The 23024-nt window shown below is 36.2% G+C and overlaps 1 protein-coding gene across 1 annotated transcript in view; it reads left to right on the forward strand.

Moving 5' to 3' along the window:
• The window catches only part of ABCA13 (ATP binding cassette subfamily A member 13), a 174887-nt gene that overhangs the window by 121824 nt on the left and 30039 nt on the right, over positions 1–23024 (forward strand). The window contains exons 44-49 of the mRNA XM_017814892.1: positions 2596–2711; positions 6415–6571; positions 7594–7847; positions 8130–8322; positions 9511–9620; positions 19552–19697. Coding sequence (XP_017670381.1) covers positions 2596–2711; positions 6415–6571; positions 7594–7847; positions 8130–8322; positions 9511–9620; positions 19552–19697 — 976 coding nt within the window. The remainder of the gene's footprint in view (positions 1–2595; positions 2712–6414; positions 6572–7593; positions 7848–8129; positions 8323–9510; positions 9621–19551; positions 19698–23024) is intronic.

Here is a 23024-nt window from a genome sequence, read left to right on the forward strand (position 1 = left end):
GAGAGGCAAAATTAAAGTTTTGGGTTTTTTTGTTGTACATGCCCAACTTCTGTAATACACCATGCTTTCAGAGTAAGATTTCTAACAGAATTTGGTTTAAAGTTCTTTATTTCTAGACAGAAGTCCCAGGTCTGTTGAAACATACTTTGTGACTTCTCTACCATATTTTTTAAACAGCTTCAGGATAACTGAAACATAAATCTGTGGAGTGATATATTATGATATTTGTATATGGCATTTAAAAGGTACACTGTGAATTAGATGAGGACATTGCATCCGTCTACATTTTATTCCATTGCCCTTCTCTTAAAAAAATGTCTGTCTTCCCAGTAGCAAAGAGGTAATGGCCTCTGGTTTAATTTGGAACAGGTTTTCATTGTACCTCAGTATGAAAGCCCAATTTTAACAGTAAGGGTGTTGTTCTTCTACACTGAATATTTAGCTAGACATTGATTTGTTTCCTCTGTTGCAGTTGCATCTCAGAATCTAAGTTATATTAGGATAACGCTGAATATTATATAAGCAGAAATGCAGGCAGTCATTGCCCTAATGAGCTCAGATTCAATGCACAGAGCAGGCAGACACTGACAACAGAACTGAGCACAGATTTTCACATTGTGACGTTGTTAGTTGCAAGCAGAACCCCTCTCTCTTGTATAGTTTGGTATGAATCCTCTGTACCAATCCTATCCTGTCCTGTTCCACCCCACCAAGTATTTGGTTACCAATACGTCAAGAGACTAAACAAACTGCTTTCCCTGTTGTCTAATGGCTGTAACTCTTCTGCATATTGTGTCCATTCCCAATAAAAGTTGTCATTTGCTTCATCAGCACACATTGTCCTTCATCCTAAGTGCAATCACACAACACCTACAGGATGGACAAGGGATCAGACCCAGCCAGCATGGGTTTAGGAAGGGCAGGTCCTGCCTAACCAACCTGATCTCCTTTTATGACCAAGTGACCTGCCTGGTAGATGAGGGGAAGGCTGTGGATATCATCTATCTGGACTTCAGCAAAGCCTTTGACACTACCTCCCATAACATTCTCCTGAAAAAGCTGGCAGCCCATGGCTTGGACAGGGGCACTTTCTGCTGGATTAAGAACTGGCTGGAGGGCCGGGCCCAGAGAGTGGTGGTGAACGGTGCTGCATCCAGTTGGCTGCCGGTCACTAGTGATGTCCCCCAGGGATCAGTGTTGGACCCAGTTCTGTTTAATATCTTTATCAATGATTTAGATGAGGGGATTGAGTCCACCATTAGCAAATTTGCAGATGACACCAAGTTGGTGGGGGGAGTGTTAATCTGCTGGAAGGCAGGAAGGCTCTGCAGAGGGACCTGAACAGGCTGGAGAGCTGGGCTGATTCCAACGGGATGAGGTTCAACAAGACCAAGTGCCGTGTTCTGCACTTTGGCCACAACAACCCCCTGCAGCGCTACAGGCTGGAGACAGAGTGGCTGGAGAGCAGCCAGGCAGAAAGGGACCTGGGAGTTTGGATTGACAGAAAGCAGAATGTGAGCTAGCAGTGCGCCCAGGTGACCAAGAAGACCAATGGCATCCTGGCCTGGATCAGGAACAGTGTGGCCAACAGGCCCAGGGAAGTGATTCTTCCCCTGTACTCAGCGCTGGTGAGGCCACACTTTGAGTACTGTGTCCAGTTCTGGACCCCTCAGTTCAGGAAGGATATTGAGGGGCTGGAGCAGGTCCAGAGAAGAGCAACAAGGCTGGTGAAGGGACTCGAGCACAAGTCCTATGAGAAGACACTGAGGGAGCTGGGGTTGTTCAGCCTGGAGAAGAGGAGGCTCAGGGGAGACCTCATCACTGTCTACAACTCCCTGAAAGGAGGTTGTAGCTGGGTGGGTGTCGGTCTCTTCACCCAGGCAACCAGCAGTAGGACGAGAGGGGATGGTCTTAAGCTCTGCCAGGGGAAGTTTAGGTTGGATATTAGAAAGAAATTCTTTACAGAGAGAGTAATCAGACATTGGAATGGGCTGCCCAGGGAGGTGGTGGAGTTTAAAACTCCCTGGAGTTTTTAAGATGCGACTGGATGTGGCACTGAGTGTCATGGTCTAGTAACCACGACAGTATTGGATCAAGAGTTGGACTTGATGATCTCAGATGTCTTTTCCAATGCAGTTGATTCTATGATTCTGTGATTAAAGTCCCTTTTAAAATTGTATCCTTACTATTCTCCTGTGACTGAAACACTAATCAGTGAAACTGCTATTTCTGAAACCAAACCTCTGTATTCAGAGTATAATTTGATGTTTTGGAGCAATAGCCCCACACGGACTCATTATGTGGAAGAGTTAGCTTGTTAAATGGATGTACTGGAAAGGTCAATAGAAATAGAATTAAGGGGAATATTCTGTAGTTGGATTTTATCTTGTCAGACTGTTTCATGTGTAGGGAGCAGTTTCACAGCACGTGTGGACTATGAAATCTCCGATCTCTTCTGCCTATTCCTTCCTAATTTATAGTGTAATTATATTGCAAATATGGAAAAGTTGATTTGTATAACCCTTCTATGCAAATTAAGTGAAACCAGTAAGAGATGCTCACCTGCTCAATGTCTTTTCTTTCTTCTGTTGCTAGCTATTTTACATGGTTCCAGTCACCCTGTGTATTGGTGTTATTAGTGCCTTCCAGCTATCAGCCTTCACTTTCCGGAAGAACTTGGCAGCCACTGTTCTCCTGCTGATACTCTTTGGGTATGTGATTGGAAATGCTACCGTGGAATTATAACTTCTAAGAAACAAACAGAAATCTTTAAACATAGTTTGTGCCTGCTGCTGGATGCATGGTTTTCTGTCTTTAGAAATAATTATGATTCAGCAAAATATAGTGAGAAAACAAGCTGAAACAAGAGTTTGAAAGTTAAACTCAAAAAGTGGAGGGAGATTTGCTCGCAAGTTAAAAAAAAAACATTAAAAAATAAACATACTGGAAATGTCTCAGAGAATACTCGGCCTTTATAACAGTCATTTGCTGTTAAAAATTGATTGTATATTATCTTCCAGAAAATGTAGGAATAATAACATAGGTCAGAATTTCAGTGCTTAGCTTTGAAGAATATCATCAAGAAGGTAAGAAATGGCTGTCTTTATTACAGTTCTAACCATTTTCTGTAATTCAACATAGCTCCTGGAGTTTATATTTCCAATGAGAAGTCCTATGTGAAGTACTGGGCTGGTTGGAGCACTGTCTCCAAATAGTACTGTGAGACTGGAAAGTTATACCGTACTACCCACTTGCTTAATTTCACATTTCCTTATAGGGGAAATGCTAATCTTACGAGACAGATGTTTAGATAATGAAATATAACAAGTTCATGAGAGAATGATAGGGAAAGATAGTAGAAAGGACCTTCTGCAAGATCATGACATATTCTATTCCAGGAAGAGTCTCAGATAAATACTTCAAAAAACATCCTGATTTACTATATTGCATCTGAAAAATTGTTTTCAAGGTTTCGTGCCTCCAGTAACTCACTCTTTGGAAAACCGTTTTGGTATCCTCAAAACTGGATCTATTCTTTGGAATTCCAGCCTATGTTTATTCAGAGCCATACTTCATAATTCTCCTTCATCAAACATCTTTTGCAAGCCCAAACAAGCCAAGCCCTCTCTCATAAAAGACCTTCCAAATTCCCTGGATAATTCTATTTATAATTTTTCCTTATAACTCTAGTTTGAGCTCATTTCTTGGGCATGAATGGCGAGACTAGTATGAAATATTCTAGAGGTCATGATCAGAGGTCATGATCTTGTAAATAACTTGTATAAAACATCTAAGGTTCATATTTTTCTCCTCTCTATATCGCTCTCAGGTACCACTCTCACTTCCTTTGTTCTGCACTTTGATAAAGTGATTCCTTCAAATTACAGGCAGAAATTCTACTCACCCTTATTGCAAAAAATTTACACTATTAAATCTCATCTTTTTCTTTTATTATCATTACAACTGTTGAATTCTTCTCGTGATCCAGTTGCTGTCACCCTAGTGAAGAATAAGTATCTATAGAAATCTTAGTCAAGCAGTAAATGAAACATACAATACAGATGTACATCTACTGAAAGCATGATGTTTTCTGTGCTGTTATATAGGCTTTGGTCCTGCCCACAGTGTACTACCAAGTGCCAGTTATGCTGGCATTGTTTTAACCAAAATGTTGAGTTAAAGTTTGGATATTTCAGGAGAAATAAGTATTGACTGAAAAGCTGGACGGTCCTTTTTTGTTGACTGCTGATGTTCCTTAATCAGCCCAGTATAATCCCTCCTGTACTGATCAGCTTTGGCTGACATAACAGATACTGCAGTGATTTTTAACAAGAAAGTCTATGTATTCAATGTGTATTAACATGAATTAAAAATACAATAGCTGTCAGTTGTAAGTTTAACACATCTCAAGGACAATGATAAAATTCAGTTTCCAGTCTTCCTCTTCTACCCTTTACTTAGCCTAAAGACACAGTAAAGGTGATGAAGCCCATTGTGGTAATTTTATCCTTCCCCAGTACTGCTCATGTAACTCTCATTCATCTACATGCCATCATGCATTTTTTCCCTTTTAAAATGTCTCTTCAATGTAAATTTGTGCAGAATTTTTGATCTAGAATAAAGATAAAAATAGCTCTGTTATATAAAATACGTAAATGGTGTGCCAGAAGGGGCTATGCTTGAAAGAGTAATCAGAAGTTTCCTAGTGTTCTACCTTAACAGTGATTTTCTTTAAAAATATAATGATCTCTTAAATAAACTGAATTTTTTTGTCTTATAGATGATAGCAGATGTGTTTTATAGTCCAAAAGCACTTTTGTCCAAAATGTTCTCTCTTTGATATTACAAAATAATAAATTGCAATTGAAGCTGAAGGAAAAGAGGATAGAAATGTAGGTGTGACTGGCGGCTACTTTGAAGGCTGCATTTGAACATTATATAACTTTAGTATTCTGAAAGTCTTACTCATTTCCTAGCAGCTATAAGCAAACAAATCAAATTTTGCTTTAATTTACAGCAGAGTAACAGCACTCTAAATCATGTCTCTTTCCTGAGTTGTTTCCAAGGATGGACTTGTATTTATGATATTGTAATTCACAGCAACACTGAGAACAGTGATTTTGGTATGTGCATGAAGTGAACAAAATATTGTGTTATTAAGACTGGCAACAGGACTCTGAAAAGTATAGTGTGACCTTGAATACTTACAATATTCATTTGAGATCCAAACATTGAGTAATTTGACCTTTATTGTCCTGTAAACTGAGGATAACATCATTATTACTTCCCAGTTTGTTTCTTAAGGGAAAGAATTTTGACATTCTCCAATGCAAAAAGTTCATCTATAAAGTACAGAGCACTGAATTCAAAAGGATCTTTCATGGCTTGTAATCTAAAATGCTGTTTAATACAATGAAGAAGTCCATTCACAGATTTTTGGCTAGTTACTCTTGCATTGAGCTCACTATTAAAACAGTTATATTAATATTATATAAGAAGTATTTACATATACACTACATATATACTTATCATCATGCAATGTTATGCACTGGTACCTATACTCCTGCAGTCTATATACTGCTGGTTTGATAGATATGTCTTGTGCTATGTCAAATGGAAAATAAATCTCCTTTACATGACATGCATGCTCATCAGATTGCCTGGGCATTGTTTTAGTCTTTATAAAAGTCTCTTTATAAAAAATATAAATATTTCCTTTTGGATAGGCGTGATTTGACTTGTCAAAATATAGAGAGGGTGTCTTCCCTCCTCGTTTAAAGATTTGCATTGAAGGTAATGTAGCCATGGACATGCTGTCTTATCCCCATTGTGCTATATTAACTGATAACCTGGTTTAGGTAATAGCATGGTCTGTAGGATACTTCAGTTCTCAGATATCACTGGCACAGTTCCAGTTCAAGGATTATTGGTTTTTTCTTCTTTTTTCCACCCTCTTTCTTTGCTCACTCCCTTCTTCCTCTTTCATTCTTTTTTCTTTTTATGAAAGCTTCTAAGGAAACCCAACTGCTCAGGATCCATGATTTAAATATTTGATTTTAATTCTATCTCTATGTTAACATGCATGGGTTTGCAGTCATTCAGAAATCAGGATTGTGAGCTGTCTGAAATAGTAAAAGTAAATATCCGCAGTTGATATATGCAAAAATGGATCATATCTGCCCGTCACATGGCAGTGTACATCTATGGAACCATAAGGTAGTTTGATAAAGAAGATATATCCAAAATTTGTCCTTTTTTTTTTTTTATCCATTGTTCAGAAGACTTGTTTGTGTATCTTAAAAATAAGGAGTAAAAATTGTGATTTTTTCTAGTGTGATTTTTTCTAGTGTGATTTTTTTTGGGAGGTGTGACAAAAAAATAAATTTTTTTACAATTTTTTTCTTTAACTTTCAGATATGCAACTTTACCATGGATGTATCTTGTATCCAGATTCTTCTCAAGTTCAGATGTAGCTTTTATTTCTTATGTCTCCTTAAATTTTGTGTTTGGCCTGTGTACCACGCTGGTGACTCTCTTACCTCGTCTGTTAGCTATAATTTCCAAAGTGCAGGTCAGTATAAAATCCTTGATTTAACTTCTTCATAACTGAGATGTATGCACACACATACGTACATGGGTTTTTTTGAGTTTGTATATATGTATGTTTATACATATGCACAGATAAGATTTTTCCAGCAGAAAAACATACATTTTTTTAAAACATTTATGATTTTTCTCTTCTGGTATACACTGCATTGCTTGTTACCATCTTGAATTTTAACTTCTCTATAACCAAAAAAAGCATGCTGTAATAATGGGAAAATGTTTTTAATTGAAACTTTGACATTTTCTAGACCATTAAGTTGTAATTGGCACATAACGGGAGCTGTTCTGGTCCATTAAATAGATTATATGCATTGTAAAATGTGTTTGAATAATATTGACACAAGAGATAAGCCGCATATTCCTAGGATCAGTAATGCCCTGTATAAATAGTAATATGCATTCTCATTCCATATATGTAAATTTTCATTAGTTGTAATGGTATTTAAACAACTTGATGGAGAGGAGAACCCAAATGTGTATGAATCTTCATGCATGTACAGGTCAAAAACTTGATGTTTGAAGTCAGATCTGGATTATGTGTCACTCAAGTTTGTCAGCAGATTTGTTGTTCATTTGGGTTTAAGTTGGTGATTTATATTTGATAGAATTCAAATACTAAAATTTTAAGAAAATAGAATGATCATGGCCACATGTTTTGATACTGTCTGTGAACCTCAACTAAGTTTAGAAACCCATATCCCCAGGCGGTCTAAATACAATAAGATATGAACCCTGCCCAGATGATGGTTCACAGTATGCATTTTAGAAATCAGTTCACCTTGAGTGAGATTGAGATTTGAATGCTGTATCCAGCTTTGCAAGTGTGCTTATCGTGCTGTTGGAAAAAACTAAATTTCTGGGTTTTTTGGTTGATTTTCTTTTTTTTGTTTTTGTTTTTTGTTTTTGTTTTTGTTTTTTTTTTTTTTTTTTTTTTTTTTTTTTTTTGTTTGTTTTCTCTCCACCCATCCTTGCTGCATCTTAATACAGAGTTTTCAGAACATCTACAATATCCTCAAATGGGCATTCATCATATTCCCACAATTCTGCTTAGGCCAAGGCTTAATAGAGCTTTCGTACAATCAGATCAAGTTTGACCTCACCAGTAACTTTGGAATAGATTCATATGTGAGCCCATTTGAGATGGATTTCCTGGGCTGGATTTTTGTGGAAATGGCTCTTCAGGGAACACTGCTACTTCTTTTACGTCTTTTCCTTCATTGGGATCTCCTCCAGAAGCAAAGGTGTGTTACCATTATTATTCTGCTGTAGTGGAGATGGAACTGATTTTTACAGAAAGAAAATGGTGGGTTCCTTTGAACACCTGAAGGTGAATAATTTTGATAACATGGTGTACCTAAATTAATGGAAACTACAAAAAAATACTTATAATAGTTGTTGTTTTGCTCAAATTCTGATGAGAATTAATCACAAAGCTCTAAGGGATTGTAACCGGGGAACTAAGAGTTATTCAGAGTGCAGCAGTGACCAATTTTCTATATGTGATTTATTATCATCTGTTTTAGGGGTCATTGTTCAATTAACAAGATGGTCAGCCCATCAGAAGATGTTGATGTAGAAATGGAGCGACAGCGACTCTTTGGTGGAAGAACTGGCAATGATGTGCTACTTCTGTACAACCTCAGGAAATGTTATGGAGGTTTCAGTAAAAAGAACACAGCTGTGGAAAACATAAGCTTGGGAATACCAAAGGGAGAGGTAAAGAGGTCTTTTTGTTCCCTTGTATAAAGTAACACTTCATTCTGAGCAATTGTTTGAACATCCTCAGTGTGTCTACTGTGAAAGATCTGTAGATAACAGCAGAACAACTTCAATTGGAGTAATTTCTGAAAATCAATTACTGGAGAAAAGTAGAAACTCTGATGGTGTTTAAGAAGCAACTGTTTGCTTATTTTTTGGGTTACAAATTCATCCGAGTCTTAATTTTTTCTTCTTGTCTTTATTAAGTTACTGTGTTATCAGCTAACACAAAAAATGAGTAGGTAGCACAACACCCCAGTGTTCAAAGAGAAAGCAAAGAATATCTAATTCAGTTGTAAACTGTGGACTGAATCCTAAATTTGTCACCAAGGAACACTTTTAGTTTCCATGCTGAAATCATCACGCTATATTTTAATATAGCATACAACATGCTAATATACTATTTTAATAATCTCAAATTTAGCATTAAACAGCATGTGAGTTTGTGTTTTGGGGGGTTTTCCATTATGTTTATGCTTATGGGAATTACAGATAATAATTTCAAAACTGCTGAGCAGGAAAAGACCTTTCTTAGTTGCTAATAGCAAATTAGAAGATATGAGTAATTAGAGTATGGCAGCCCAGGTCCAGTGACATCTGACTAGTTATTGATCAGCTGTTGGGTAACTGAGCTAACCAGCATAAATTCGTTGCAGATAGGGGCCTTAAATAAGCGTTCAGAGTGTGTCTCTTGGCTGTCTTGTATTTATTTACTTGTACTGAGTGAAGCACCTCATGAGAAGCTGAGAATTATTAACTCTATGGACTGGTGATCAGGGCTCTCAAATAGGACTCGAGATCCTCAGGTACAAATGTAGTATTTACAAATAATATGGATAAATAATGCATTTAGTTACTGGGCAGGGTTTTAAGTGGAGGGCTATAATCCTAAATAAGTCACTTTTAGATATTAGGGGGTAATCAAAATATTATATATATGGGGTTTTTTTAAACTGATTTTCTGAGGGAAAGGGAGTTTACACATATGCTATATCCATGTGCAGNGATATGAACTGAGAAAAGGGGAAACTGTTGAAGAATTAATATTACTTACTTTTTTCAGCATAGCAGATTAATTGCTCCTGCTCCTTGTTTTTGTTGGGTTTGTTTTGTTGGTTTTTTTTCCTATTTTTTTCTCTCTGATAGTGTTTTGGACTCCTGGGAACAAATGGAGCTGGAAAAAGCACAACATTTAAGATGCTGACTGGAGATATCATCCCATCTGCAGGACGTGCTGTTATTCGGACTCCTACTGGGTAAATAACAAGAGTTTGATCAGAATAGTGCTAATTGATAATGCCAATGATTAAAGACTCAGTACATCTTTAGTCCTTTATACTGTACTCTAAGGACTTGTTTTGTTCCCTTTTAAATGTCTATTGCTTTGTTAAGTCTCTGCAGAAAAGCATTTTAGCATTATTTAATTCTGTTTGAATGCTCTGTTAATTGAGAACAAACTTGCATGGTAGCAAAAGAGTAGACTCTAAGAAGCCTTAACACACATCCTTTTAAAACTGTAAAAAAAAAAAATCTTAACATACAGTATATTCAGATGCATGGACATATATTCCCCATAGTAGTGCTGCCCCGAAAGGTTTCCAGGCTTAGTCTGACGAGCAGTGCTTCAAGTGGGTACTTTTAAAATGTTTTCTTACACTTATGCACTTCAGAGACTGTAATTAATTACTTGATCAATATGCTGTGTAATTAGGATAAGAAGCAGTGTTGGTGAGATTGAGGCTAACTTCGATGGAGTGATAAATGAATAATGGACTTTGGGTTAGATGTAACCAATATTTATCATTTTTCCCAACAAAATTGGAAGGGAAGTAAAGTTATTTTTTTGGTCAGTAGTAAAATGTATATGTATATATAAAAATGTATTTTGGGCTAGTTCAGTTTTAAAACTTCTCTTTTCCTAGATGATGTACATTTCAAAATATGTTTTTGGACAAGGAGAGGTCAAGGGTTTAATTAAGAAATTTTTAAAAGAAGAATTTTTCAATTTCTAAAATGACAAGTTACTTTTGTTTAGAAATTCAGTGTTTTCATAGGTCAGTATTTTCTCACTTCTCTACAAAAATAATGATCTGCAGATTTAACTTCAAAGAGTAAATAGTTTCAGTCATTGCAAACTTCCATTTTATGAAAGTTTTACACTTATTTTGAAATGGACAGCATCACCACTACCAAACATAATTTTACTTCACTGTGTTTTGTCATGATCTTTTACAACAAATCATCAAAAAATTGTTAATCATAAAGCAGGAATGATTTAAAAAAAAAAAGGGATTTTAGGAAAATTATTCTTAGAATAAGAAATTATGTGAGTGAACCTTTACAAGGATTAGAGAGAATTTTAGATAGTTGTTTTCATTCATAATTTCCCAGAACAGAAGACAGAACTTTTCAGACATGAAGCAACAACAGCTATAACAAAAGTGATTAAAAATTAGATAAAAATCAATATTTTATGTTCTTTGGCACTGGTGGAAGGCTTTATACTGGGATATGATGGAGGTCTGAGGAGGATTTGAGATTTAGAAAAATAAAATAATCTGTAATAATTTCTTTTTATAAAATGTTACCATCATGCAGTATTTAAGCTCCCAGGTTTTGTTTAGATTTTGAGAGGTATTTTACTGTAGATTTTAATGGGATTTGTGGTTGGTCCCACATGTGCATTTATGAATTGCATATGGCTTTTTCTGTACAACATGGTACCAGGTCTGTATTTGGGCAAATGATGTGATCTGGTGTGACAATTCTAAAATTTTAACATCCACTTGAAAGCAGGTATAAAGTTATAAGAATATAATTCATCATCACATATATTGGCACTTACGCTGCTGACTGTTTGCATAATTTATTTTGTTAGAACCTGTAAGATTATTTAAAAAAAAAAAAACCTTACAAAACAATTTAACAATGCTTGTATTCCTCTTATCAGTCTTGTTATTTACCTGTGGCTAAACAGATAAAAATTCTTCTCAGGTCAACTTTAATGTGCTACTGGCACTTGACAATAGGTTAAACACTCTCCCTGGACATTATGTGTGCCAGTTTCATTTTTCCATACTGTTTTTATAAATCCAACATGAAATCATATATTAAGATACAATGTTATTTACCATATATTAAAATATAGGTAATGGAATTTGACACATTTAGAAGGCCTGAGAGAAAGCCTTAGACAGTTGCATTTCAGTGTACAAAATATACTTGACAACATTAATTATGACTCTGTATTATGGTGGTGTCAATCAAGTTTATGGATTTTTTTTTTGTGTGTTTGAAGTGGCTGAAGTGAGTGTAAAACCCATATTCCCAAGTTTTCAAAATTTAGCACTAACTCAAAAAGGCAAGAGCAAGAGCTGTTGTTACACAGTAGCTAAACTATAGGAAACAAACAACTTTGAGGCTATGAGAAGAAATTTATGTCACTCCTGACTTTGTTCCTTGCTGCATATTTTGTTAAGTGCTGTTGAACAGATCATGGTCACTGTGTTGCTGTACAACTGAAATTCACTAGTGGACAAGTTTGTTGGCTCTCCCATAGCTGAGATGGTAACCACAAGGTCTGGAGTACCCTTCTTCAGCAGTTGAAGAATGAATGAAGCTACTCATCCCAGGGACTTTTAGGTGGACTATTCGCATTTAGGCCTCAGATAAATGAAAGAAGGGGAATATTACAGTAAGAAGTCTTCTCCTTTTCTTACTCTTCTAGTGTACTCAAAAGTCTGATGTTCTTGGCACAGAGCAGAGAGGACAGTGAGCTGAAGAAAGCAGTTGTTGGTCACAGCTACAGAAAATTTGCTGGTCAGCAGATCTGGACTTCTTAGTTTAAAATTTACATCATTAAGGAGTTTCCATAAAGACATTACCTCTGACGGGTATTTCTGATGAATAATTGGGCAGCAGCTTAGATCTAGATCCCCACTCTTTTGGGTTTGAATGGAAAGAACACAACTTTTGTCCTGTGTGATCCTGAGAGGATCAGATACTGTAATCTAATGGATCCTTCCAAGAATCATAGAATGGTTTGGGTTGGAAGGCACCTTAAAGATCATCTAGTTCCAAACCCCTTGCCATGGGCAGGGACACCTTCCACTAGACCAGCTTAATCAAAGCCCTATCCAACCTGACCTTAAACACTTACAGGGATGGGGCTCCACAACTTTTCTGGACAACCTGTTTAAGTACCTCACCACCCTCACAGTAAAGAATTTCTTCCTATCTAAACTAAACCTACCTTCATGATACATTCTTCATGATCAAATAAGTAATGAGTATGCAAAATTATTATTATAAATATTGGAGACTTGACTGATTTAAATCCATGTAGAAAATCCTTGATTCATAACAGTTCCCATTTCCTTGAATAACTATGCTTGAAAGTTCCTCATTTAAAAACCAACCAACCAACCAACATATAAACAGAAAACCCAAACAAACCCATATGTACATTTTCCTGATTGCTGTTGTAAACACTTAACTGAATTTTAAATTAGGTCAGTGCACCTCTTTTTGAGGCAGGTGCACTGAAAACAGCCTTGAATTTTATTTAACAGCTATTACTCCTTTGAACAATATGATGACTAGAAATGGAGGATGAGCTTAGTCAAAGGTACATGTTGAATGCAAAGTAGAATTTTTGGAAGGTCAGCCTAAAACTTTGGAAGTGCATGGGATTACATAGAAAGAGCCTTCCACACTGAAAATCAATTTGAGTTGAGAAGTCCTGCTAGTTTCTCAAAGAAAATTGAAAAAATATACTTTTTAGAAGCAACTGTCTTTTAAGAGCAGATTCACAACATCTGCAAGTACTTTTAAAAGATTTATTGACCTCTAGGTTGGTTGTTTGCTGGTTGTTTAATACCACTAAAATAACCCAAGGAGCATTTTCCTAGAATCTGCGAGAAAACTGTCTCTGTTTTCATAAAAAAGCTTAGTAAAATACATAAAAGCTAGAAGTTTTGTAACAGTTTTCAGTATCACTAGGTTCATAAGACAGGGTGTTATTAAGTGGGAATGTTTATTAAATACTAGAGCCAGCTTCATCTTTTCTGCAAATCAGTGTTTCCTGGCATTCTTCTTGATGGGGACAGGCTTTTGCGGAAGGGAAGCCTTCTGATCTGCTTTCATCATGATTTTCTCTTTCTGATACATTACAAATAAAATAGACATTTTAAATGCACTATGTGTCTAAATTTTGTATTTCATTATTTATGTGGCAAATGAACATTTATATTATACAAGCTGAGCAGTATATCAAAAAACTGTTTGGTTTGTTTTTTTGTTTTTTTTTAATTTTCATATCCCTCTGGATAAATGGTGAGAATGTTTTTAGGCAACTTACAACATTTGCAAACCCATTCTGGCCGCAACTGTTATGAGACAAAGTCTCATAACATAGTCTAGTAAGAGAAATAAAAGGAATTTATCACCAACCACAGCCAATCTTGTAGAGATAATGCCATTCACGGGGGATTTTGTCTTTTTTATTATTTTGTGTACCTCATTAACATTGCCATTTTCAGTGCAAATGAAACATAAAAATAATTAACATCTCACGAGTGTGTCTCCACATTAGGGATATTTGCAACCTCAATATTAAAGAGTTCCAAAGGAACAAGCAGCATTGAAACAGTTACTTTAGAAGATGTGGAAATAAAGTACTGATAGCAAAATACCAGCAGTATCTTTTGTAAAAGGCAGAAATATTAAAAACAAAAGTGAAAATTACTAGAAAGGAGAGTATTTTAATAAAATTTGTTTCCTTGCATCTACAAATTTTGGTGTTATAAGGCATTAGGAGTCTTACTGGCTTTTGATCAACATACAAAAGAGTTGTGAAGCTTAGATATGTGTAAAAGTTAACTGCATGATCTGCTTGACATTTAGAAGGGTTTTTTGTGTTTTGTGTAGCACAGCTGTTCCTTTTTAAGAGTACAAGTGGACTCAAATTAGCTTATGCTTAGCTCTTCTGTCATAACTAGATTGCCACCAATGTGGGAGCTGGCTAAATGAAAGGTAGCATATAAAACTGTAAACATTTTTGTAGTTACATTTTCTGTCAAATAGCTTGAAGAAGTAAGGTCTGCATTAAATATGTACAAAGAAAAGCTGACACTTAACAAAGTAGCAAAACAAAGGAGAACAAAGTGAGTCTTCATAGTCTTTGAATGTCTGCTGGGTTGATGTATCAGCAGATTCTGTACATCTGTTCCACTTTTCTGTGTGTGTGAGTACACGCTGGCCATTCTTTGTTTTCTTCCCCTTTCTATACTTTTGTATGACACTTCTTCAGTGTCATAAAACCTCCCTCAATTGAGGAGCACTAAACACAGCTTTGAAGAGAAATTGTCAAAACCCTTTCAAGTGCCACGTCAAGGTCAATGTAAAATAATGAACAATGTGACCAGTAGTTTATCTGCCTTTTTGGTGCTCTCTATTATGCAGTCTTTGCTGTTGTACTTTCCTGCATAGGGTTGACTTTAAGTTCGTACTTAAAATGTAGTGGGGTGCATATGTGAAAAAATGAAAAAAAATGGATAAACAAGATGTCATCTTGTTCGTAAGTTGCCCCACTGAGAGTGGGAGCATCTGGCAGTCTTCCTCATGTAATTAATTTATCTCCCATGAATTTCCATCTTCCTACCACACAGAGATCCTCCATGACAGCAACTCCCCATCCTATTTGAACTGTCAGCCATCTCAGCTGCTGGATTACAAAGTCATAGGACCAAAGAATGGCTCTCCAAAGAGGGAAAAGTAAAATATTTCTTTATAGCTAGAACTTGGACTCTTGATAGGTATGATGTTCAGCTTGATAAATAATTAAAAATGTGATTCAAATAGCTTAACTTGAAAGGCAGAATAAATTTACATTGATATAATGGCTGAGATGGCTGTTTTTACACTGTATATCAGTATAATTAGTTTAATTATAATGAAGCTATAGTTACATTAATTATATTTTAACCTTGATTTTTTATAATGTTAATTGAGCATTAGTATGCACTGAATTGAATATGCAGTTAAAAGGACAATGTAATGTCTAAGTACTTTTGCAATTCGTAAATTTATATTTCATTTTGACTAATTAATGGAATTTATCTCTCTGCAGAAGCCATTGTAAGTGCCATATATATCACCGCCTTTAACTGCATTCAAAAACTGTAGAAAAAGCATGCAAAAGTGAAGCAAAGTACACAGTGGAGCCAATAGTGAAACAATGTTTTCCAAAAACAGCCATAAGGCTGATATCAAGGTTACTTAATTGTTTCTAGAAACTCAAAACTGAAGTTTACCTTTGAACTAGAGTCCACAACCACCTATATATGATGTTGCCCGTAACCACTGTAACAAACAAGAAGGAAATCTAGTCTCTGCAATAACCAGCCTAGCCTTCTGGAAACAAGAGGTCCAGTTTATTCAGAAGGCAACAGGTTTTGTCCAAGATCATTCTCTCTCATTCCAGTGTTGTGGTTTCTTTTCAGTGCCAGCAAAGCCTTCCTGACTGGAATGCCCCACACCTTCAGGGCTGCAATCAGATTGCAGGAATTCCTTTAATTGTATGGAAGAAATGGACTAATGTAAAAAGCCTTGAAATGATCAGTGGAGGAACAATTTTGAATCAAAATTTTTATTCAATCAGATTTCAGTTTATTATCCCTAGTACCTTGAAAGTCTGTCATGTTTCTTTCATCAATAGTACAAAACTGTAAGATGAGCACTTCAAACTGGGGGAAGTCTTCTTGAGTCCTGGACTTTTTTCCAGGATAACTTGCACCAAAATGTCATAATTCTCACCAAAGTACTTAGAAAGATATGGAATACAAAATCTTCCATGCTTCAAGTGCTAGACTGTTATTTTTCTTGAGGATGCCAGATATTCTGTTGACCTTTTTCAAAGGGGTTCTAGAAATGCAATTCTGCAACTTTAAAATGATCTTTAAAACATAAAGATTTCTGGACATGTTCTGTTTGTGTCATCTGTTGCAGCTGTTCCACCTTAAAGGAAAAATTAAATAGCAAGTGAAACTATTGATTGAACATAACAAGGTAGTCTAAAAATGAAGGAGAAACTTGTGTTCCATGTTAGTTTTATGTCATATCTTGATCAAGAGATGTAACCAAAGTTACTAACTGAATTTAAAATAACAATTATGTAGTGTTTTATAATGATACAGAGAGTTCTCTATTAGTGTAAAAGACTGATTTCCTGCCTATAGTTTTTAGATATTACACTGAAATTCATTGTGTCTACTATGGTATGGACAAAAAGCCTGAGAGGGGTTGGAATCTGTACTTATATGTTCTTTCTCTCTATTTATAAAATGAGCTGATTTTTTCTTCCTGCATGTTTTGATTTTAATGTGAATAGCCTAATGAGAAATGCTGGCATGCTGATAACAAAAGGACAAAAAACAAACAGGTGTTTTTCTCTAGCTTGAGAAAACAAAATCATAATTTTGCTGCATGCTAATCTACATTTCAGAAAATATTAAAATTGTATTTCTAATTTGATTTTTATAACAGCATATATGAAAATGTCAAGGAATAAAAGGATTATAATTACGTTAATGAATGGAATCAGAAATTAAAAAAAAAAAAGAAAAGGGAAAAGCATTTACAATATATCATTTACTCAAAAGGTTTTCTGGTATCATGCCATCATTAATTATATTAAAATATATCATGTGTTTTTCCTTCCTCTATTATTTTTATATATATATATATATATATATTATTTGTGTATTCAGAAACCTGACTAAACAAAATTGAAGGATGGTGTCCAGCATTTTAACTAGGAAATCTACTCAGTGATATTGCTTGGGGAAAAATAGGCATTATAGTGTACATTCAAAAAAACCTCTGAATAAGAGACCTTTTTTTTCCTTCTGGTCAGATCGACAGATGCAGATATGGGGGGGGACGGGGATGGAAAGGTCCTTGAGTTCTTTAGTGAACACACTAGAATCTCTGTGTTAATGGAAACTTTAAGAGTTCAAGGTCAGCACTAACGGATAAATTTGCAAGACAAGGACCAAACAGAGTAAAAATATTAAATGATGTATTCTCACTGTGCCCTTCCTTTATGAAAGCTAATGGTCAGCGGGTGGGATATTGTTCACCGAAGACTGGGTGCTTTATGGAGGCACAACACTAAAATCATGTATGTACAATTACCACTGGGGACACTATTTTTATTTCCGAATGCAAACTGAGTAAATATGGTCTAATACAGTTCTAACTAAAGAACATTAGATGTCTGGCTTTTTTTGCAGCTGTCCATACTTAACTTTTTGTTCTTCATGGTAGGGACCCACATCAGACTAGATGTGTCTTTCCAGCTACAGGGTTCATGCTAAGTAAATGTCCCTGAAATTATCTCTGAGTGCGATTTGTTCTCTTGTGGCTGAACTTGGCATATTACCAAAAGCCCAGCCTCTTGTTTCTCAAAAGACAGCAGCTGTACCAAAAGAAAACCTTGTGAGTATGCATGAATCTTCCTAGTAAAACAAACCTCAGACACAGCATCTAGATAACATTTCACTGTGGATAGTTTTCACTATCTTAGAGTCCATTAAATAAGGAATCTACTGCTTCTGACTGGCTATGCAAATAGATTGCCATTAATCAATCCATATCTTATGTAAAGATTACCTTAGAAAAATGATTTAATTTGATTTAGGTATGGCTGAAAACTGAGCCAGTAAAAATTCTATATATACTTCATTCAAAATAACCTATAAGTTATTTTTATATTACAGCTATATTATTTTATATTATAATATAATATTATATATAATATATAATATCTATATAATATGTTATATTATGGATATAAATTAATAAGGAAGTACACTTCTGGTTTCCTCTTTTCCCTATCATCCTTCTATTTTTTGCTAACTCCTTGTTTAGAGAGGTCTCTACAAGCACTTACAGTCCTTGGACCATCCACACCAACAAAGATACTAAGATTTTTTATCTTTGCCATTAAAAGCAAAGGACCATTCTAATTAGTCCACAGCAAGGCTTGTCATAATCATGTTAATTTATCTTTTAATAGCATTAAAATATAGTTTGATGCTGAGGTTCCTTATGTAAAATGCAGAATTTGTGTTTTCTTTTTCTCTCCAGACTTCTGAATCTTGTTAACGGGAGATACATATTTATATTTTCACTAGTGCTGGTATTTGTATATCCTGCAGTTAATACATTTGCTTTGTGTTTAACTGATTAATCATATATTTAGTTCTCTTAATCAGATTATGTAGAAAACTACTAAGGGGAAAAACAATCTGTTACTCAGAACCTTTTGAAAACTTTTTTCTTTCAAAGCTCAGATTTTTTTATTGTTAAGTATCTTCATCTTGACAGGTTTTTCTGTACATGTAAATCAACATCATTGAGTGTTAAATTAGATGTTGGAATAAATAGGATAGATTTAGTGTCATTATGGGTAATGAGACACCCTTGCAATCAAGCTTGCTTCTTTGCAATGAATGTAATTTCAAGTAATGCTGTAGAGCTACAAAGTGAAGTCCAAAGTCTCTTAAATCAGGATAATTTTATACTTTCTCCTATATTATCTTTTAAGCTACTAGGCCTTAATATCCTGTGTTTTGTTTTAGTCTTGTAGTTTAGAGAATGCATGCATGTGTACATGTGGGCACAGACACACAAAGAATACACAGCAACATTTCCCTCTCTTTCAAGTCCTGCCCCTTCAGTACTGAATGTAATCAGTATGAATATAATATTGAATATGATATAGTATCAAACAGGAACACAATGTGGTTTGAAATATATCTCCTTAGAGAAGATTCTACCAAAGAGATAAGGGAGGTAAACCTGGTGAGGATTAATTGTTATAGAGCTGTCTTCCTTCTGTGTTGATCTCTTGACCTAGACGCACACACACGCACGCACACACGCACACACATGCACACTGTTACAGTGATGACTCTGAAGAGGTGGCTGTCCTATCCCAAAAAGGACAAAAAGCAGGCCCCTTGCCTGTGGGTGGTACTGCAGGAAGTAGTCATGCCGAAGGGTGAAGAGACTCAAACTCATTTACGTATGGACTTGAGCCTATGTGTTTGTCTTGTATCCCAAGGGTGAAAGCCAGGGCCATGGCTTTTTTCAAGCAACATTCAAGTCTATTTCTTTAAACAGGTCTGAAATGGATATACTGTCTGCTAGCTCTGAGGGCATTCTCATTGGCTATTGTCCACAGCAAGATGCCCTGGATGAACTTCTAACGGGTTGGGAGCATCTTTATTATTACTGCACACTGCGTGGAATTCCAAAGCAGCATATCCATAAGGTAACTATCCATAAAAGATTTGCAGATGGAGCTGAAGCCACGTTGAGCTGTGGGTTTATAAAACAATTGTACTTTTTTTAGCAGGAGAGACTATCTAATATTTCATTTTAACAATTTTAGTAATGAGGTTTTTCATTACTGCTATTTTATTTAAGTAATGTGGAATTTTTCTTACTTTTATGCCAATTCAAAACACAATAACATCACTATGGATAGTAAAATGACATTAATGCAAGTAAAATCTTGGGCACAAAACCTTAAAGAAAATAAATTTATGAATGGTTCAACACTTTCACTATCACACTTGAAGAACTGGGAGAGTACACCACGTATTTTGAGTCATGTACCTCCAAAAAACTCTTTTCTTCAGAGATGCGATTAAACTCACAAGGAATTAAAAATTGTTGAATGATTCTGTAAAAATAAATGAAACATCTGGGTGCTGAGATGGGAGCTGTCAGCACTCTGCTATTTTAAATTTCACAAGATGGTAGCTGCATTCAAGCTGCATGCTGAGAGCAGTCCCTTAAATGCTCCAGCTGCCATAATAGGCCTGGGGCTCTCCAAGGAGAAGAGGCCAAAGCCATGTCTGAAAATGCTTTAAGAGCTTACTAAAACAGATGTTGACAATATCTGAGAATATCACTGAGAGATTTTGAGTTTGCAGATACAGGTGTTGCCGTGCTGACAAGCAAACTGTGATCTTTTTCCGTAATGAGGCAACCAGTCAGCCAATAACAGAAATTAACTACAGATATATTGTAAAATGGGGGGGAGGTGTTTCTGTATCAGCAGATGAAGGTTTACGATCTGACCCGACTTGAGCAGCTCAGTCTTTTCTGCTTCATTGTGTCTCTATTAACATGAGAAAACTGGAATATGATATGAAATGGTATCTCTCAATTCCTGTTCTATAGATGGGTACCACATAGTAGCAACAGCTCTAGCACTCCCCTGATAACCTCCTGCATGCTGCCTGCTGTCTTCCTTTCATTTTTCCAGAAGCAAAACTGTATGAATTTAAATATCTTTTTTTTTTTGTACCCACCTAGCATTTTCCTGGCTCTTGCCTTAGGGTCTGATAAGTGATTTACAATCAATTCCTTGATTGCATGTGAGTGAGGGTTGCCTTCTCATTCTCTGCAGCCTTTTTTTTTCCTCAACAGATAGACATCATTCCAGAAAAAGGTATGATTCCTGCATGGGACATTGAGTATTCAGAAACAGCTGCCATTGTGTCCTAATAATAGCATCAGGAAAGGCAATACTTTGAACTTTTGTTTAAAAATTCTTGAGCTGATCATTTTGGTTTTTCTGGATGAGAGCTTGGGGAAAATAAGAGATTCTTGGAAGCCTTTGATCCCTGTCTTGGGCAGTATCCTGGCTGGACTTTTAACTGACTTTTTTAACAGTGCATTTATTGCAGGCTGCATAGAAATAATCATATAGTCTTTTGGTTAGTTGTTTGCTTTTCCTGACTTCTTTGTGGTAATTTTTACTTTCTATTACTAGCAGAGTACTGAAAACTTGAATATGTTTCCCTTGATCTAAAAGAAATTTATTAAGTGATAATTGTTATTTCACTAAACTCCTCAACTACAATTATCTGTTTTCTCCGTGAACTGACAGTTTCTCTCTAGCAGTTAGGCTAAACCCCTATCATCAGTAGCATCTATTGTCATGACACTTTAATAGACAGAAAAATGGCAACATCTCCTCTAGAGCTTTGTAGTCATTCAAAAGGAAGCAGTAAATATCCAGACTGACTTCTGGATCTGAATATCTGTTACTGACTTCTTTTGGTCCTAGGTGTAATTTAAAACAGGAATCAAAGTTTAATCATGCTCTTAAAATGTTATAAACATGGCTTTTAAGCTTTTCTGTCATAATTTGCCAGGAGAGGTGTCTTTTGAGTGAGAGCTAAGTAGGCCTTTAGTGCTCTGCTACCTTCCTGGCTCCTGGAGTCACAGACTTTTAGCTATTGTTTTATTATAGTACTCATGGGTGTGAGGAAAGAGCTGTTCAGGTGGCTCTGGCAGACACGTCCTTATTAGTAATACCTCATCTGCACACAACTGGAGACAGGCTTTGGGAAGTGTAAACTGAGCCGTGCATTACAATGGACTGTTAGTTCTTGAATCCTACACTGTCTGCAGCCCTGCCAGCATCAGGAGAGTGTGTCTGTGTGTGCATCTGCACATGGATCCTGCTGTCATTGCTTGATTTGTGACTCCTTCAGGTCATCTGGCCTCCAAGCAGCAACTGTTTTGGAGAATGAAGAGCAAGATCAGGAGCTATGTGGAAGCTTGAGAATGGAGAGAAATCTGTGGTGTGCTTATGGGCCTGGATTTCATGGCAAACTGTTCCATGCAGCACCAAACTTTTCTTGAATGACTGGGAAGGTTTCCAGGTTGTGATATGAAGGGCAGTACCAAGAGATTTTTGTGCTGTGCACGCAGGGTGTCCTGCTGCTTGTGTGTGTGTAATTGAATGCTACTGCAAATGCTGTTTCCTGTCTGCATTCCGTGAGGGGCCAGGAGGGTAACCTGGCTTTGTATGCTTTCTCTGTAGACAGTGTGAGAATAGTGCTCTCTCTGAAATACCTGGCATTCATGAATTCCATTTCAAATGCAGAAATATTAGGAATAATTTGTGTACCTAAGAGCTTCCCCTTTATGATCAGATCCAGCTATTCTCTGGGCAATTAGTAGACAGCCACTGCAATGTCAGTTCTCAAGACCATTTGGGGAAGAGTTCTTCAAGTGGTGTACTAAGTCATGTACATGTCACGCTTCAAATGTATGAAAATGAAGCGTTCAGACATAAGTTATGCTACTGTGGAGGACTGAGAGAAGAAAAATGTTAATCATCTGATTATCCTGGACCTTACATAATCTGGATGTAGGCTTAGACTATTCTTTATAGGCGACCTTCTGTTCCTTAGTATCGCATTCGTGATACAGAGATCATTCTTCCTTTCAGTTGTCTTAATTTTCTGTCTGCATAGATTGCAGTGCAGACTTTGTTGCCATATGCTCACGATCAAGGCATCAAAGACTGAAAATAATATTTATCTGTTCTTGTTTACCTTCATCCAAAGCTGAAATGCAGCTATCTCAGAGGAAATGTTTTTGTCAGTGGGCCCTGTGGACTGTATGGCACTGCTGTCAAGTGTTCAGCAGCTGCTGTGCTCCAATTCAGAAATGGCTGGTGCCTGGAGAAAGTGGGCCTATTAGTTGCCTATAAAAAAAATAAGGCCTGATAATGCTTTGGAATAGCAGCTGTATGGAAACGAAAGCTGTTATTTTCTCATCATTCCCTT

Source organism: Lepidothrix coronata, unplaced genomic scaffold (genome assembly GCF_001604755.1).
Source record: "Lepidothrix coronata isolate B3197 unplaced genomic scaffold, Lepidothrix_coronata-1.0 Scaffold47, whole genome shotgun sequence".
Lineage (NCBI taxonomy): Eukaryota > Metazoa > Chordata > Aves > Passeriformes > Pipridae > Lepidothrix > Lepidothrix coronata.